Source organism: Eptesicus fuscus, chromosome 12, assembly GCF_027574615.1.
Source record: "Eptesicus fuscus isolate TK198812 chromosome 12, DD_ASM_mEF_20220401, whole genome shotgun sequence".
NCBI classification, from domain to species: Eukaryota; Metazoa; Chordata; class Mammalia; order Chiroptera; family Vespertilionidae; genus Eptesicus; species Eptesicus fuscus.
Genome location: NC_072484.1, coordinates 53,156,066 through 53,174,006, shown reverse-complemented (window position 1 = coordinate 53,174,006; position 17,941 = coordinate 53,156,066). Strand labels below are relative to the sequence as shown.

General features: G+C 51.6%; 1 protein-coding gene across 3 annotated transcripts in view; it reads right to left on the bottom strand.

Moving 5' to 3' along the window:
- Nucleotides 1-784: 784 nt before the first annotated feature.
- ATP9B (ATPase phospholipid transporting 9B (putative)) overlaps nucleotides 785-17,941 on the bottom strand; it is a 139,309-nt gene continuing 122,152 nt past the window's right edge. Inside the window, exons 19-30 of one of the 3 annotated variants that reach the window (XM_054724486.1) lie at nucleotides 17,747-17,917; nucleotides 15,492-15,590; nucleotides 13,796-13,885; nucleotides 13,331-13,475; nucleotides 13,027-13,091; nucleotides 12,009-12,164; nucleotides 11,860-11,924; nucleotides 9,786-9,894; nucleotides 3,630-3,687; nucleotides 2,821-3,024; nucleotides 2,285-2,414; nucleotides 785-1,191 (exon numbers count right to left, since the gene is read on the bottom strand). In XM_054724486.1, the coding sequence (XP_054580461.1) occupies nucleotides 861-1,191; nucleotides 2,285-2,414; nucleotides 2,821-3,024; nucleotides 3,630-3,687; nucleotides 9,786-9,894; nucleotides 11,860-11,924; nucleotides 12,009-12,164; nucleotides 13,027-13,091; nucleotides 13,331-13,475; nucleotides 13,796-13,885; nucleotides 15,492-15,590; nucleotides 17,747-17,917 (1,623 nt within the window). In that variant the 3' untranslated portion in view covers nucleotides 785-860. Of the gene's footprint in view, nucleotides 1,192-2,284; nucleotides 2,415-2,820; nucleotides 3,025-3,629; nucleotides 3,688-9,785; nucleotides 9,895-11,859; nucleotides 11,925-12,008; nucleotides 12,165-13,026; nucleotides 13,092-13,330; nucleotides 13,476-13,795; nucleotides 13,886-15,491; nucleotides 15,591-17,746; nucleotides 17,918-17,941 lie in introns of those variants that run through there. The other 2 variants (XM_028139321.2, XM_054724487.1) reach the window with 2 other exon arrangements.

Sequence of the window (17,941 nt, the reverse complement as noted above, 5' to 3'; positions counted from 1 at the left end):
AGGCAAGCTTGGGGCTGAGGCCCAGTGCCAGGTGGTGGTTGGCCAGCTTCGTGGATCAGACTGTAGCTCCGGGCGGGGCCAAGGACACTACAGACGTTGGGCAAACCCCTGGCGGGCTCACACCTCCGCCGGCCCAGCACCACCCTCCCCAGGTCTGGGACATGTAGGGCACAAACAGACCCAAAATGCCTGGTTCAAGGCCTGCAGCCTCAGCTTAGGAAAGTCAGGTAGCCTGACCCACCAGCCAGGAACCCCCAGGCCCCTGTGCTTCCTAGCAGGGGGAAGGGTAACTCCTTATCCAATGAAAATGCTGTTTAACAGCAGAAGCAGGCCTGGCGCTCGGAGGTGGGGTGACACTTGGGGACAGGCCTTCCTGCTCTGGGTCAGGTGAGTGTGTACGTTTGCAACCTGAGCAGCCAAGGACAGGGCGCCCAGCGCAGACATGGCTTTACGGTCAAGTGTGATGTCCCACGAGTGAGGACAGAACTTTAGCAACAGGTCCCACAGCTGCCACGGGACGAGGTGCAGAAACGCCACCTCAGTTCACTCCGCTGAGTGTGAGGTGCCATCTCCTCGCGTCACTGGAGCACCAAGCGTTGGGCCGGAAGGAGGTGAGCATGTGAATGGGCCACCCCACAGGGAGGGGCCAAGGGTGACACACACATCGTCCCGAGGAGCTGCAGGACATACACACCACGCTTCAGCGCCTGCATTTTATTCTAGTTCAGTAGGAATGACTTTGTGCTGTAACATCAAAGAAAGCGCTTGAATGTTTGGAAACTGCTAAGTATTAAATAAGCTTTCGTTTTAATTCTCAGAAACCAGAGTAAGATGACTGCTTTACAGTAACAGTGAAATAATTAGAGCTCATTTGCCACAGAAGCGGAAGCCAGTCCGATATGAAAAGGAAGGAACGGGGTGCCGCCTGGCATGGGAGGCGCCTCCTGCAGCCGCCCCCGTGAGGGCGGAGCTCCTTGGGCTCCGTGCTCGTCCTCCTGTCCCAGTAGCCACCGCACCTGCACCCATGGAGCCCGGGGTGCCACAGGCGCTTGTGCTAGGAGGTCAGCTTGGAGTAGCTGGGCGGGGAGAGCTTGCGCTTCAAATACTTGAGGACGTAGAGCGGGAGGCAGCTGACCACGGTGATGGCCGACACCTTCCACAGGAAGGTCATGGTTGTGATAAAGGCAAGGTCTGCAGGGAGAAACACAGGCGAGTGTGAGAGGAGGTCAGGGAGGCCGCAGGCGCCATGGCACACAGGCCGCACACCTGCAGCGCACCCGAGTCACTCCAGACCTCAGAGGGGCCTCGCGGATTGCAGGCTTCTTTATAAAGCACTGCTTTGCCTGCGCACCAGGGAGAATGAACTCTCTTAGCGGGAGTCATGGGAGCACATTATTAGAGTGACCTGCGCCACCCAAGGCCGGAAGGAGGCAGCCACTCGGCACCTGAGTGCTGGTCCCAGAGGAACCCCGGCAGCAGGAGGGACCCTGTGATGTGACAGATGCCCAGGCCCACCTTCTCCTCCAGGGACAGCCACTGGGCTGCAGGTGCAGGGCCACAGCAGGCGGTGCTGTCACTGCTCGCCTGTCCTTCCTGTCCCTCGGCCTCAGCCAGGGAAGCCCAGCGGTGGCCCTGCACTGGGGCCGTGACAGAGCTGCAGCCTAACGGCAGGGCTGTCTGACTTTCTTATGGGAAGAGGCACATGAAAAACCAGACATTTAGTGTTCGCTTCTCCAAGGGGCAGAAACCCCGTGTGTTGTCAGAGGTGGGACGAGACCTCCTGATGCACCCCTGCACCGTGGTGCTCGGTGACATTCCATCGGGGCGGGCACGTTTCTTCTTCCTGAAAACCTGCCGGAAAGCCGGGTCTGGCGTGGCCCCGCTGTCCCTGAGCAGCCCTGCCCTGCATTCTACTGCAGTGGGAGTAGTCACCACCCCACTGCCCGACGCTGAGGACGAATTGCCACCTGTAGCATGGACCACGCTCCTTCTCTTCTCTTTGCCCGATTAAACCTTAAAGAGACTCACAAGTCCTGTCAGACACATCCACCAGTTGGGGCTGCACTGGGAAATCTCTCTCAGACTCGGCTGGAAAGGCCTGGAACTGGGAGAAGGGTAACTGACGAGCAGGGTTCGACCAGGGTCAGGCGAGGGCAGATTGCAGTGGTGCTGCTGTCTCGGGCAGGGTGGAGGACTATCATGTGCCAGCTACCACCAGGCCTGTGCCTGTGATGGGCAGTCATTCCTGGGACACTGAGCTCCAAGGAGAAGCATCAGAGGTCACCTGAGAGTGTGAAGATGAGGGCGAGTCTGGCCGGAGAGCATGGGGATAGCCACCGCCTGACACTCATCCAGCGTCTCAGTCACTGTCAGCTCTCGTGAAGCATCACGGCCCCTGGCTGGGGATGGCAGAGCTGGGAGGGTGAGGGGGAAACGGTGTCAGTGACGCGACACCACGCCACAGTGCCGGCGAGGGGATGACACCACTGTGCTGGCAGCTGGCCTGCTGGTGGGGCTGAGGCCATGGACACGGTGTCCTGTGTGTGCGGCAGGACGGTGGGAGCTGCCAAACCACAGAGCCCTGGTGTGAAGGGGTCTCCATGTCATGGTCACTATCTCTCTAAAAGCCAAGATGGTGAATACCTTGATTTTATAAATTATTATAAGGAGTTTAATCTTTCCCCAAATAAGCTTGTTTGAAGTTTTCTGATGTGGGTTTTACTGTGAACTCCAATTTAGACAATGTATGAAGAAGTAATAATAAAAAAAATGTTAAAAAATAAAAAACAATTATCCAAAAACAATTCCAAGGCAACTTACCAAAATACTCATTTAGAAAAGCCAGAGAGGCCACGTAGCAGCCGAGGCTGAGGAACTCGGCCACGACCATCAGCCAGTGCCACGTGCGGACAGTCAGAGCCACCATCAGCAGCTCAGTGAGGATGAGGGCCGTGAATGAGATGGCCACGACGTGGACAAACTCCGACTCAAAAAGCACCAGCGCCCCGTACATGAGAATGCCACCTGGAAGACACAAGGACGACGAGAGTGTGGCTTTTCCGTGACAGACTTTCTGCGTGGACTGGAGATCCTGTTACTGTGTGAGGAGCTAGAAAAAGGCCATGAAGAGCTGGTTGGCGTTTATAACAGAGACGTGGGCTACGAACGTCCCAACCTCCCACGGCTATTCTCTTAAACTCTGCATTATGAATGAAGTGCCTGGAGAAGGCAGGCCTCCACTCCAGGTAGTGCAGGCCAGCCTGCACCTCGACGCAGTAAGTCTGGTCTCCAGTAATCTCACTTCCAACCGCCTCTCATTTGTCTGGAACTACATAGGGCGGCCAGCAACCTGTGACGACTCGACTCAGATTCTCCACGTCCCGCTGTCTCTCCTGGAAAGAACCACTGTGATAAGTGCGTGTTAAAGTGTTTCTGGATTTACATTTCATTAAAAACAGGTAAGTTTTTAGGTGGCAATCATCGGTTAAAAAAACGCTGCACAGTGAAGGGCCTGGCAGACAGCTGCGGAGGGGCGATCACTAGATGGGCAGGAATGTGGTTGCGGGTGGGACTGGGACGGGAGAGGACTGACAGGAGACAGGCATCACTGCAGGAGCAGCGGCTCTTACCTTGGTAAATGCTGATTAACACCCAGACAAGGAATGTCTTAAAGGACAAGGACCGGCCCTGAGGAAAAGGCAGAGAGCGAGTTAACCACCGCATCTCACGCGGCTCAGCCTGGTGACTCCTGCAGGCCCAGGCCCTCAGACACGGCCCCCCTCCCTGCTGTGTCGGAGATCCCAACTGTGCACTCAGGGGGAATGGGTGCGGCCTCTTGGAGCCGTCTGGGACAGAAGGTCTGTCCAGGCAATTAAGCTGGGGCAGTGCTGTCGGAACCGACTGGAAGCACCTACTGAGGGACGGTGGTTGTGTGTGTGCAGGGCTGGGGCAGAAACCCCGGGAACCAGCGGCTCTGACTCAGCCAGAGGGCGACTGGGAGAAGCCAGGGCTGAAATGCCTGCCAGCTGGTGTGTGAGGACAAAGACGAGGGCGAGGCAGAGGCAGTTCCTGAGCTTCACTCACTGTGGCTTTTGTTTTTGGTCTGGGGCTTGGTTTCTCAAAGTCCCAGCTCCTGCTCCCCGAGGGCCGCATGCAGCTCCTGTTGCTCACTGGGAGCTCTCAGGTTGGTTCCTGCTGTCACTACCCAGTAGTCGGAGCACACCCTCACTTCCTGGACATGGGTGAGGATGGGCCCCCCGGCACACCACACACGTGCACGCCCTGTTCCTCCTCGCCCGGCACAGTGAGCCCTTCCATCCCTTCCTTCAGCTTTGGCCTCGCCTCTCATCAGCCAGCACGTGCCACCCATATGTTCGGACTAGTTTTCCTGCGAGAAGTTCACCGGCTGCAGCCCAGGGCTCCTGTGAGCTCCCGGCCTCCAGCCTTGCCGCAGACTCGGTCAGACACTTTCCCAGGGACCTCTGCATGGTCCTTCCCCGCCCACCCCCACCAGCATGGAGGTGACTCGTCTCTCCTAGGGTGAGACGCATTTGTCAGTCTGCGTCCCATGCATCTGTGGGTTCCGACCAACATAGTCACCATGGGCCCCCCGAGCTGAGCCGATAGCTCTCTTGCCCAATGCCCTGCCAGCCACCCTCCCACCCTGAACCTGGGGCAGCCCCTGACCTGCTCCCCGCCCCAGAGGGCCACATGCTGGGATCACACACTTTTGAGCCTGCCTTGTGTGTGGCCAAGCGCACTTCAGCTTCAGCTGTGCTGTTGAGACGGCTCCCCTCACCCTCTCACTGTCCCGTGTGCGCACCGTCACTGGGTGAAGAGCACCTGGTCGTTCCCAGGCTGGGCAATTAAGACAAAGGTGCCATCAAGCTCTGTGCACAGGGTTCTGTGTGAACACGCACGTTCTTCCTCTTGGGGCTGCTGGGTTGATGGCAAGTGCACGCTTCTCTTTGTAAGACACGGCCAAGCCCTGTTCCCGAGGGGCTGGGCCGCTGGCATCCCCCAGCAGGGAGAGGGGCCCCTGCTGGTGCCCATCCAAGCACGTGGTGGTGCTGGTGTTCCAGGTTTTGCCCTTCTCAGACTTCGTGGTCACGTCTCTGGTTTTAATTTTAACTCCCTATGAAATGGCATTGATCATTTTTGTGAGCCTACTTGCACCTGTACATCATCGTCGGCAGTGTGGTGTCAGCCCCGGTCTCCTGTCCACTGAGAAAATGAATTCTGTTCTTTTTTAGTTTGGAGGTTCTCTGTATATCCTGGTACAAGTCCTCCGTCAGAGGTGCCATCTGCAGACACTCCCTGCCGTCTCTTTGTCTTTTCACTCCCTGAACAGGCCATGCACAGAACAGCAGTGTTTGATGATGATCAAGTCCAATTCGCCCATTTATTCCTTTAGGAGTCATGCTCTGACCCTCTGTCTAAAGCAGGGGTCCTCAAACTTTTTAAACAGGGGGCCAGTTCACTGTCCCTCAGACCGTTGGAGGGCCGGACTCTAGTTTAAAAAAAACTATGAACAAATTCCTATGCACACTGCACATATCTTATTTTGAAGTAAAAACACAAAACGGCAAAAACACCCGCATGTGGCCCGCGGGCCGTAGTTTGAGGACGCCTGGTCTAAAGCTCTGCCTGATCATGGTCGAGCATGTTTTCTTCTGCACGGTTTAGTCTCACCTTTCACAGTCAGGTCCTCATCCATCCCGAGGGCATTTCCATGGCAGGCGTGGGTGCGGGTGAAGGGTCCGCTCCCGCCTGTGGGTGCCCAGTTGTGAGCACATCGGCTGCTGGCAAGACGACCCTTCCTCCTGTGTTTCCTTTCATGTTTGTCAAAGACCGACGGTTGCATTTGGCTGTATTTCTGGCTTTCGATTCCAGGCCACTCTCTCTGTCTGTCCTGTGCTGTGACTGCTGTTTCACAGAAAGTCTTCTAATCTTGTTCTTTTCCAAAACCGTTTGGTGGTTCTGTTCCCTTAAGTGTCCATATAAATCTTAGAATCTGCTGGTCAAGATCCTTCAACATTGTGTCTTCCAGTCTGTGAACATTCATTTACACCTTCTTCAAATTTCTTCCTCAGTGGTTTAGAGTTTTCAGAATATACACTGAGTGGCCAGATTATGATGATCTCTGAACGCATAATAATCTGGCCACTCAGTGTGTGTGTGTGTGTGTGTGTGTGTGTGTGAGCTGAGTGGCCAGATTATTATGCGTTCAGAGATCATAATAATCTGGCCACTCAGTGTACACACACACACGCACACACACACACACACACACACACACGCATATATATATTAGAGGCCCGGTGCATGAATTCAATGAATTCGTGCATGGGTGGGGTCTGGCCAGGCTGGCCAGGGGGAGGAGACATGGGGGGTTGGCTGGCCTGCCTGCTGGTCTAACTCCTGGTCGAGGGGACAATTTGCATATTAGCCTTTTATTATATAGGATATACACTGAGTGGCCAGATTATTATGCGTTCAGAGATCATAATAATCTGGCCACTCAGTGTATATCCTACATGTATTTTGCTAGTTATACCAGAGTATTTCACATCTTACGATATGATAAACAGTGTTGTTTGTTCATTGCTAACCATAGGTTTAAGTGGTTAAGATACCATTTCCTTGGGTCCTGCAGCTTCCCAAACCTCCTCGTCTAAAAGGTTTTGTGTGGATCACTTGAAATTTTCTACCCAGACTGCTATGGTGATAGCACAGATATTTTTATTTTTTCCTTCTAATGTCCATGCCTTTAATGTCCTTTCCCTGCCTTATCACTATTATTTTAAAAACTACATAGGTGCAAATATACATTTCAAAAGTTAAACCATGTTGAGACTGTTCAACAGAAAATAGAGGTAGTGAAGCAGTCCTCGCTGTCCAATGTCTGACGGTTCAGACTTTTACCAAGGACAGTACGGCGTCACCTACTTGGTAACTTGACAATTAGCACAACTACACCCAGATGTCTCTCTGGTTAGCATTTAATTTATCATAAATGGAAAACCATGAGCTGGGAACTGAATTCACAGCTGATGTCTGAGACACTTCTGGCTCCGCTGAGGCAGTGCTCTGGCACTGACATATCTTAGTCCTGACCCTGGGCCCAGGCGCAGGGCTTTTCACAAGAGGTCCCGGCCCTCAGGACCACAGAGCCGCCTGAAGGCAGGAGAGCAATGAGCACACGCCCTGTCCTGCAGCACCCAGCGCCTCAGCAGTGACTGCACTGAGGGACACCTAGGTATTACGGTCACGATCACATCGTTTTCTGTAGGAACGAAGATGCTGTGGTGTTGGTAAGAAGGAGCAGTCACATCTTTGTTTAATTAATCGATTTGAATACTGATGGAGCAGACCCTGCTTCCCCGTGCAAAGCCCCGGAGGCGGCACGGGGTGCACAGCAGCTCTGGGCATCTCGTCGGACAGTAAGCCAGACCTGAGATGCCTGGGCCGCTCACCCAGATCAGAGACTGTTTACAAAGAGGTATAAGCACAGATGCTTATTTCAAAGCACAGTGCTTTCCTCCACTTTGCCCGGGATGTGCCCTCTGCATGCCTGATGACCTCTGAAGGTGTTTCACGTTCTCTGTGACCCGGATTTCTGCTCACAGCTTACTAGACAGATCAGTCCCTAGACAGTATGAACACCCTGCCTGCCTATTCCATGTGCCGCTGTGCAGCTACCGTTTCCCTGGCCTGCACTCACGTTTCCCTCCAGCTGCACATGGGCCGCTGGGCCAGGAGCCACGTCTCACACGCCTTCACCAGCCCTGCACAGCACCCTCACCACACCTGCCACAGGCAGACTCACAGATGCATGTTGCCCAGTCCCTGCCAGCACCGACAGCACAGCATTCAGACCGACTTGGCTGAGCGTCCAGCGTCACAAACTCTCTCCAGCGCCAAGAGGAGAAGCAGCTTGGTTCTCACCAAGTCAAGTGGTGAGCACGTTAACGCTACTTTCTACTTTGTTTTCAAAGGACGTGATGTGTATGAGATTTTTAAAGACATACATACTATAAGGACAAGCAGCATATGTTTTGGATCTTACAGAAAAGGAGCCTGGAGGAAAGAAGTGACTAAGCTGTTATAAAAAGATTCAGTGTCCTGACTTTAGCGTACTGAAATATTCTAAATCGCTGGTCAGCATGACAGAATGGGAAGCTAGCACCTTAGATCCAACTTAGTTAGATTTGAAAGGTTTCCCACCGTCCCCACATGTTTAACGCATCAGCCAATGGCATGGACTTTACGGTTGAGAGGAGTCAGCTGCTCAGCTAAGAGGCTGGTGACCCTGGGAACACTTTCTGCCACTGGAGTGACTCCCATAGCCATCGAGGGATGCTGCTGGTGGGCACAGTCTAAGCCCTAAACACAGGAGGCCAATGTGCCTGCTGCCTCACCGCCAGTGACCACCAGGTGCAGACCGAGCTGCTGAGAATCCTACACTGACCGTTGGGCAGCTGGCCTGGGCTGACCTGTAGTGACCTCAACTCTGCTGAGACTCAACTGTCTATTTTCTGGGTAGCTCACCTAATTTATATTCTACATAAAAGCTCATTTCCCTGTATTTCTGTGAGCAGTATGTAAGTGTCTCTGCAGGCTTGGAAACAGGGAAGTAATCTACTAAAATCACAATTATTTGCAATAGCTTCCTGTGGGTTTTGAATCTCTTATCCTATTCTACTTCACTGAATGGTAATGATTTCACCATTTTAGAAGATTAATCTAAAACCTTTTTCTTCTAGTTGTAATATTCACAATATTATCATCATAACCATAATGCTTGCTATTTTATCTTATTGTATACTATACTGGTGAGCTAGCTCTATTTCTGTCCTGATTATAAGAGTAATATGGGGTTTTGTACACCAGATCCTCACAGCAACTCCATGAAGTCAAGCTCAGCACCACTCTGACTGGATAGGGATCCGGGGCTGCAGGGCACTGGTTTGTGCTCAGTGAGGTTTCTTCTTTGCTGCCCCATATGCCGCTGTCGCCTTAGAAACAGATTATGAACTGTAAACCTAAATTTATTTGAGGGTTAGTGGACTTTGCTCTCAGTGTTGGTTCAGGAAAAGCAAGCCTTCTAGAAGATTCCAAAGTCACCATGATTTATATTTGGATGCAGAGTGTGTTTTTTGTGCTATAAAAAGATGCGTCCACAAAAAACATGATAAGCTAAAAACGGCTTCCAGGATTATTTTAACCTTAACAGTACAATTTTAGGTAAATGAGTGAATCTTTTGCATAGTTTCAGGGGCTGGACTTTTGCGTGGCAGCATCATGGCAACCCCGGCACATGGGTCTTGGGGACAGAAGCATGTCTCACATAGGTGTGATCCTGCAGCCCCGCTGCAGACAGGTCCGGCGCAGGTGACTCCTGGGGTCCTAACTGCTAGAATGCTGCCTGTGCCTGACAGACGGGTGCGAGGGTGCCAAGTGGAACCACAGCTGGGAAAGGAGCTCCTACGAGCCCAAGGGTGAGAGCCTCCTTAGATTAGGACTTTGCTGTGACATCAGAGCGTATCACCAATGTCTGAGAAAGCGCTGTTTTTTTGCTGGTTATGTTTCCCTGTTTTGAAGGTTAGCTCAAAAGAAAAATACCAAAACCAACTAGGAGAAATAAAAAATGTCTGGAAGAACAGAGAACAGATTTAAACCTGCTGGGAAACTGCCTCACGAGGGGCACCTTTTCTCCTGGTAAGTGTTCTTGTGGAACACCTGGAGTGTCTGCAAGGCTCGGGAGGTGCTGGCCTGGCCCGTACCTTGGTGAGGTCCTTGTAGAGCTCTGGGTACAGCATGGCCATGTCTGGTTTCACATCCTGGTCCAGCACCAGTGAGAACACTGGAAACATGGTGTAGATGGTCGCGTACCTGAGAGCCCAGAGGAGAGTGAGGTCAGCACGAGGAACGTTCCACACGACTAGGAACACCCTCTGCAATCAGAGGCCGAAGGTTAAAAACAGAGCAAACACAAGGTGGCACTGAAACTCAATGCTCATCCCACCCACCGCCCAGCACCACAGTCTACAAGCCACACACGCACAGGTGGCAGGACCCGGTTTTCCTTCCTCATTAAACATTCTGAGGTCATTGTGCACCCGAGTGCAGGGATCAGATGTAACACAGAGAGCCTGTGCCCTTTAACCAGCTGCCCCCAGCAGCAGCATCTCCCAAGCTGCAGCCTAGCTCACGGCCAGAATAGGGACAGGGACACAGTGCAGACACGGGCATTCTGCACCCAGGCCCTCCTGCCACTTCTTTCCTTCCAGGCCCCTCAGCCCCTGGCCACCACTAATCTGTTCACTTCAAGGTGCACACACGTGTCACATAGCAGGTAGCCTGTGGGCGGCACTTGCACTCGGCCTGATTCCCTGCAGAGATGTAGGGCTGCTGTACCAACATTCCCTCCTTTTGATTGTCCGTGGTTGTGGACTTAGCAGTCTCTGTGACCCGACTGTTCACTGAGGTACATCCCGGTCACTCCAGTTTCTGGTTATTACAACTAGAACTGCCATAAACATTTAGCACAGATTTTTTTTTTGTAAAAATAGGTTTTCATTTATTTTGGATTCGTGGTGTGTAGTTTTTGTAAGACCCTGCTGCAGTGCGCCAGTGTGGCTGTCCATTTCACGTTCCCAACAGCAGTGTGGGAGGATGGTTTCTCCACATTCTCTCTGTGGCTGGCACTACCACAATGGTCCCAGCCGCTCAGCTGATTAGTGGTGTCTCACTGTGCTTTAAGTCTGCTTCCCCACGGGCACTGCCGCTGAGCAGCTCTGCACCTGCTCTGGGAGAACTGCTGTTCACGTTGGTGGGTTGAGTTGAGTGGGACTGTCCGGGGCTGTGGAGTCCTGCGAGGTAGTTATAAGCTCCTTGGCATGTGGCAGCATCCATGTCCCGCAGTCCCAGAGCTGCCTTCACTGCATGCAGCTCCAGGTGTCTCCTGCCAGGACACCGCTGTCGCTGAACTTCTCTTCCCAGAGGCGTCTTCTCTCTTCCTGCTAAAAGGTGTTTGCCTTTAGTTTTCATCAGTTTGATGATGTGACTTGGTGGATTTCTTTGGATTGAGGCTGCTTGGTGTTTGCTTACCTTCTTGAATCTATAGGTTTGTCTTTTGTGAAATTTGGGAAGTTTCTGGCCATTATTTCCTCGAGTCCTTTTTTGGCCCTGCCCTCTGTCCTCTTTCTGAGACAATAGGGACAGGCATGGGAGATCTGTGTTGCCTGCGGCCGGAGGAAATGTACTGACCGTGTGTTTGCTCCGTGCTGACCGCTGCAGGAGAAGTGGTCGGGAGGGCAGCGTGTGTCACCTGTCTGAGCTGTCCTGGCTGTGCCTCCTACCAGCCCTGTGGCCTTGAGGCATTCTGGGCTCACTGGGTCTCTGCTGTCACCCATGACGTGGGGATGCTGCAGGGAGGGGATGGCTTCAGAACAGGTGGGAGCCCGTGTGCTCACTGCCGCTGCTGTGGGAAAGCCCTGGCCCGTGAGTGGCGGGGTCTGCGGTGGCCAGGGAGGAGGGTGTTGGGAGAGAGCGAGAGAAGAGGCTATGGAAGGACCCTTGGTCCTGGGACGGTGATGGGCTGTTGTTGCCCCTCTTAATGACACACAGGATGCTTTCAAACATCTTGGATCTGACATATTCCTGACATACATTATGGCTCTGCCGTGAAAACAAAAATTCTAATTTAATGGTAAAATTGCAAGAGGGACAGCAAGCGGGTGTCGTCCCCACATTCACGCAAGCAGAGCCTGGCTCCTACTTCAGCAACATGTAAACACTGACTGTGCATGGCCACTCAGACACCTGCTGTGTGGGCTTCTCCTTCCTACCACTTACCCCACCATGAGGAACCCCTGGTACAGGGGGACGGATGCGAAGTAGCAGACGGAGGAGAACACAGCCTTGGAGAGAGGACAGGACAGTAGTTAGTCACAGGCCCTCCCGACACTCCCTACCTCTCCATGCCACCCGTGGCGCCCACGCACCTGCATGGTGGAGATGATGAGGCCCCTGTGCATGACGAACTGGCCGAGTGCCGCAGACCTCTTGTAGCTGCTCCGCCCGTGCACCATGAGCAGCCGGCCAATGTGCTTGAATTGCGTGATGGAGAAGTCAGCTGCCAGCGAGGCTGCCTTCCCCTCCTGCAATGTAAAGGTGCCTCACAAACCGCACGGCAAGTCTGTGCTCTGGGGCGCATGTGCAGAGCTCCACTAAGAGAGCACTGAGACCCCCTGCCCCACTGTGAGGGGTGGCCTCTGGGGCAGGTGACAGGGCTGCAGGGACGGCTCCTGGGAGGGGCAGGCAGTGCACACCACTGGGAGCTGATGACGGGAAAAGGGCGCTGGCCAGGAAGCCAGGACCATTTCTTTGGCGTCTGTCAGAATCACAGAAATTCAGCAGAGGTGGAACATGGCAGTGCTGCCCAGGAGACGGGCCCAGGGATCTCGGGAACCTTCAGGATGACTGTCTAAGCCTCAGTTCTCTCGCATTTAAATGCCACCCACCTGCCATCTCACAAAGCCTCTGAGTGTAAGTGAGGGAAGCCCTTCAAATACTCTGCCAACACACAGCTGTCAGCATAGGAGCGGAGAGCCAGGGAAAAGTTGGACTGCAACCTCCTTTGTTTCTGGGGTGTCGTTATGTGAGCATAAAAGACAAACCCCAAACCACAGCACACAGTTGGCCAGGAGACACGGACATTGAAAATGACCATGTGTCAAGCCCGAGAGAGAAGCTGCAGGTCCCACGGCAGCCAAGAAGGTTTGCTGGAGGATGTGGTGACATCTATGGGGAGGGCTCGGAGGTTACGTGAGGACAGTGGGAACCCTGGAGGGTATTGGCACTGACCTGCTTGCTTTCTACCTGCATTTCATCAAGGTGATCATAGAGTGACTGATTGGCCCTTGCCCACATGTGTGCCTGGGAGCCTGGCACAAAGCAGGCCCGCAAACAGGTGCTGACTGAAGGCATGCTCGAGACGCTGCTGTGACAGGACAAGCGTACCTTTCCCTCAATCCCAATCCCGCAGTCTGCGGCCTGGATCATGCTCACGTCGTTTCCACCGTCACCTGGGGAGCACCAACACGAGATGAAATAAACAAACCTATCCATAGCCCTGTTTTCCTCTTTTACCAGCAGAAGCTGTGTTAGAATGTCCCACAATAGATATTAAAGCAAACTAGTATTGGAGGTCGAACAGAACTTTGCCTGTAAATATTAAGATACCAGTTTCTCTTAAGTTACTCTACAGGGACTGTGGGGGGTGTGGCCCCAGGTACGGCGTGGGGAGGGGAGGGCAGGGGCTCACCAATGGCGCAGGTGCGCTTGCGCGTGTGCTGCTGCAGGAGTTTCACGATGTGAGCCTTCTGGGTGGGCGAGCAGCGGCAGCACACTACCGCTGGGCACTGGCAGGCCAGCTCCACAAGTTCGTGCTCATAGTACCGCAGGCACACCTGGAACACAGACCCGGTCATACCGACCTGCAGCTACGGCGGCCAGTCCAAGCGTGCAGGGTCTTCCCCACTTCCCGGCGGGTGAGGAGCCACAGGCACTGCACAGCACTTCTTCAGGCTCTACCTGCTCACAAACACATCCACCAGGCTACAACGGGACTACTTAACAAGTCACAGAGCAGCGCAAAAGCAGCCTCACGTACATATCTGACTCAGAAAGCCTTTAGTCCGCTAGCAGGAAAAGCGGACACATGCTGGGCCAGAGATACGGACAGGCAGGCAGACAGATGGCCATGTGCTGGGCGAGGGACCAGCCTTACCTCCAGGGAGTCCCCAGATATGACCAGCGCACAGTCATGCTTCCTTCGAAAGGCATTCAGCTCCAAATGGGCCTCTCCTCGACTGGCTACCTGCAGAAAGGGGAGAGGGCACCCAGAGTACAGTTGTTGAAACCAGAGGCACCGACAAGAGCTTATTTACAAGCCACAGTGACGTCGTTAGACACATGATCTAAAACCCGAAGTGCCTGCCACATGGAGTCCTGTAAGGAGCAGCTCTTTCAAACCTCTCTGCAGTGCTGGGAACACACACCTCCTTACCTCACACTGATTGTTTTCTGACACGTGGTAAAGTGCAGAAAAAGCATTGCAGTTACAATAAAACACAGTGGACAGAAGAAGCTGGCTTGTCCAGAAATGGGTAACAGGCACCTAGGAGCTAACGACTGCCTTGCCTTCTGTCACTACAGTCCCACGGGATGCCATGGTAACCACTGATTAATTCTGTGGTACGTCCATACAATGATACTCCAGTGCAGCAACAGAGGAGCCCAGGGAGCTGAGCTCCACACAGGTGACCCAAGGTCAAGGTCTGATTGAAAGACGCCTCTTTTCCTAATACGCCACTGGTGCAAATGCTTTCCTGAAGTCGCTTCTCTTGTCTGTGTCACAGCTTTCAACTTATTCTATTAGTTCATGTCAACAAATACATGAAAGATGAAATGATTTAAAAGATTAAAATCAAGTCATAATGTTCAAATGTCATTAATTTTAGAAGGAAGACATTTCAGAAACCAACACACTGGTTTTTTGATATTCTTTCTGTGGAGATTTTATGGGGCATAAAAGAAATGATATATTACAGGACTGAAATAAATTAAAAGTTTCATGCAGTACAAATTAATCTCAGACTCATCTTTAAATAGGTAGGTTTTATTGTGGAAATTTTAATTTGTGGTGCTATAACACAGAAAAGTCAACAAAAATTGATCTGACGTTTTACCAGAATCATTAATAATTTAATTGCAAATAGTCGACTGCAGGGCCTAATTTGCGATTCTGATGTTTTGAAATAAACTACATTTACATGTAAATGATATTCAAATAACTATTTCTGTAGGTACAAGCGCTGCATTTAAAACAGACGCAGACACACAGTGTCTGTTCACCCACCATCAATCAAGACCCAAGAAACTTTTATTTTTTGTTTGATTAAATGAAAAATAACTAATACATACAGTGAACACATAAATTTAGCTCATCTCTATTAACTTTCTTTGAGCTAATTAAGGAAGAGCATTTGCTCGGGGTAAGGGGCAGATTAGACACATCCCAACTCTGTAGTAGCATTTGTCCCACAGAGGCAGCTCTGCACCGCTGTGACACGTGTAACTAAGGAAGATGTAATTTGTATCAATATACACCGCCACAGACTGAACAGCATGTCTAACTTAAAGCAGATATTTAGTTGTATAAATAATTCTAATAGAACAACAGAAAAGTACTTTTAAACTTAGAACTTGTTTCTATCAAAAAGCAGTTTTTGATCACAGTTAATGTACTAATAGAAATCTATCTTAATGTTTTCATAAATTGAGTAAGAAAATTGCAGTATTTCTCTTTTAAAACTGATATTCAATAAATAATAAGTAACGGCATATACATTACCTCAGAATCAACAGGTTTTAATTGTGAGATACAACATTTAAAGTTTAAAGTGATTTCGACACAGACTTACGGGTCTGAAGACGTGAATGTCTTGTGCTCTCGACACCAAGTGTGAGCTCTTGGCGATGCACGTGGCTGTCTCAAGTTTATCGCCTGTTAGCATCCATATCTAGGAAACAGTTTACCCTGGTGAACTTCATCATTACACTTCGTCTCTTTAAAGTGTCTCTCGTTGCAGGATATTTGCATCCCCTGTTCACAGCATCACTATTCACAATATCTGAATGTGGAGGCAACCCAAGTGTCCATCGAGGATGAATGGGTGAGCAAGATGTGGCACATCCACAAGGCGACGTGGATGAACCCTGAGGATGCTGTGCTGAGTGAAATGAGCCAGCCACAAAGAGCAAATGCTGTCTGATTCCACTGGTATGCGGTCCCTGGAGTGGTCAGATTCGCAGGGACAGGAAGTAGATAAGGGGTGCCAGGGGCTGGGGGCAGGGGATGGGGGCTTGGTTTTGAGGGGAGAGTGTCAGATTCACAAGATGAAGTTCTGGAGTGCTGTGGTGGCTGCACAACACAGTGAATGCACTTAGTGCCAGTGAGCTGCGCACCTAACAATGGGAAAAATGTCATGTTTTCCACAACAGTCTTTTTGACTTGCTTCACTACAACAACTGGCAGCAAAGTGATTTTAGGCTCAGAGCTGAGATCTGGAGGCACACGAATGACAGGGTTTAGGAATCATATGGCTGAGGCTGATGAGGACCCAGTACATGTCAAAAGGCAGCATTCACACAACCTCACACGCCACACAAACAGGCCTGAGGCACCACATAGTCATTGGCCAAGAACTAGGAGGATCCTGAAGACCCTGTTCCAGCTAGCTGGTATTCAGCTGGAAATGAGGTTCGAAAGGGCAAATAGGTGCAGTTAAGCTGAAAGTTCTAGGAAATAAAACATGTTAGCCCAGCTGGTATGGCTCAGTGGGTGAGCATCAACCTAAGAACCTGGTCAGGGAACATACCCAGGTTGCGGGCTTGATTCCCCAGTGTGGGGTGTGCAAGAGGCAGCTGATCAGTGATTCTCTCTCATCACTGATGTTTCTATCTCCCTCTCCCTTCCTCTCTGAAATCAATAAAAATATATTTTAAAAAACACATGTTAAATCATACTACTTTTACTTTAAATCTCACACACATGCACATATTATGTATATAAATATCCATAGAATAAAAAGAGAGAAAACCAGGACATTAACTGTATTACCAAGTAGTCTCTCTATACATTTTTTACAGCAAAAACTTCCAGTGACCTCTCATCATCTGGACTGTTCAGGTGTCTCATGTGTCACATGTAAACATGCATTTTTGGAAGCAGGACACAGAAAAGTGTTATGTGCTCTGGATTCTTTGTGTACCACGCATTTTGGCTCTTTTCAGTGTCTGAGGATTTGTGCTTTTTATCTCACATGTTTGTGTTCACTGTACTGAGTCTGGACCCAAGACCCTGACGTGCTGTGATGACAAAGCTGGGAATGAGAATCACAGAGGACAAGAGAGGCCGCGCCAAGGGCCCACGAGTAGCTTGGGCGAGCTGACTGGCTGGAGCAGCACCTTGGGTTTCAAGGGATGGCTGAAATCAGGTCCTCACATCAGTGAGGGGGTTTCCTTCAACTGGAAATGTAAGAAAAAAAGAGAACCCCAGAAAGTCTTATTGAGTTTAGTGAGGAGTTGACGTAAGTACCTAAATCTTTACACGGAGCACTGACTAACTAACCTGTGGATAATCTAGCATGGACAGATAAGAAACAGAAAAACAAGCAGGGCATCTACCTGTCATAATCACATCTCTTCCCCTGACAGTCAGATCCAGATCATTTGCACGTCTGAGTCTGAGTGGCTCTGGTGACTGAACTCCCTCCTGACCCGCTAGGGCGTCGGTCCCTGTGCAGGGCTCACTGACACTGCTCTCTGCACACCACCAACCTGCTCCATGCACCAAGTCCAACAGGAGTGGGTGCAGTGCTGCCTCCCACCCCTCCACTGTCTCATCATTCAGCTACCCAACAGCCTCTTTTCTAAAAGCAGCCGGGCTCCTTTCTTTCACGCAGTGGAGGCCCCACCCCGAGGCGCCCACCATTCTGTAACTGAGCCTCTGCTTCACAGGAGCTCAAGGTGAGAAAGCACCTTCCTGGAAACTAAGCCTCATCCCAGGAGGACCTAATGTCGTGTGTGCACAGAGAGGGCACACTGGCCAGGAAGAGAAGGCAGCACAGAGGTCACGCAGTAGCAGGGAAACGGCGCTCTGCTCCAGGTGCCGTACCTTGATTCCCGCGTTGCGCAGCATCTCCAGGGTCGGCCGCACGTCAGCCTGCAGCCGGTCCTCCACCCCCGTCAGGCACAGCAGCTGCATCTCCCGCTCCAGGCTCTCCACCACCGCAGCCACCTTCAGCGCCCGGTCATGCACACTCAGCTTCGCCTGCATGTAGCGGCTCTGAGGACAGAGACGGGCTGTGCT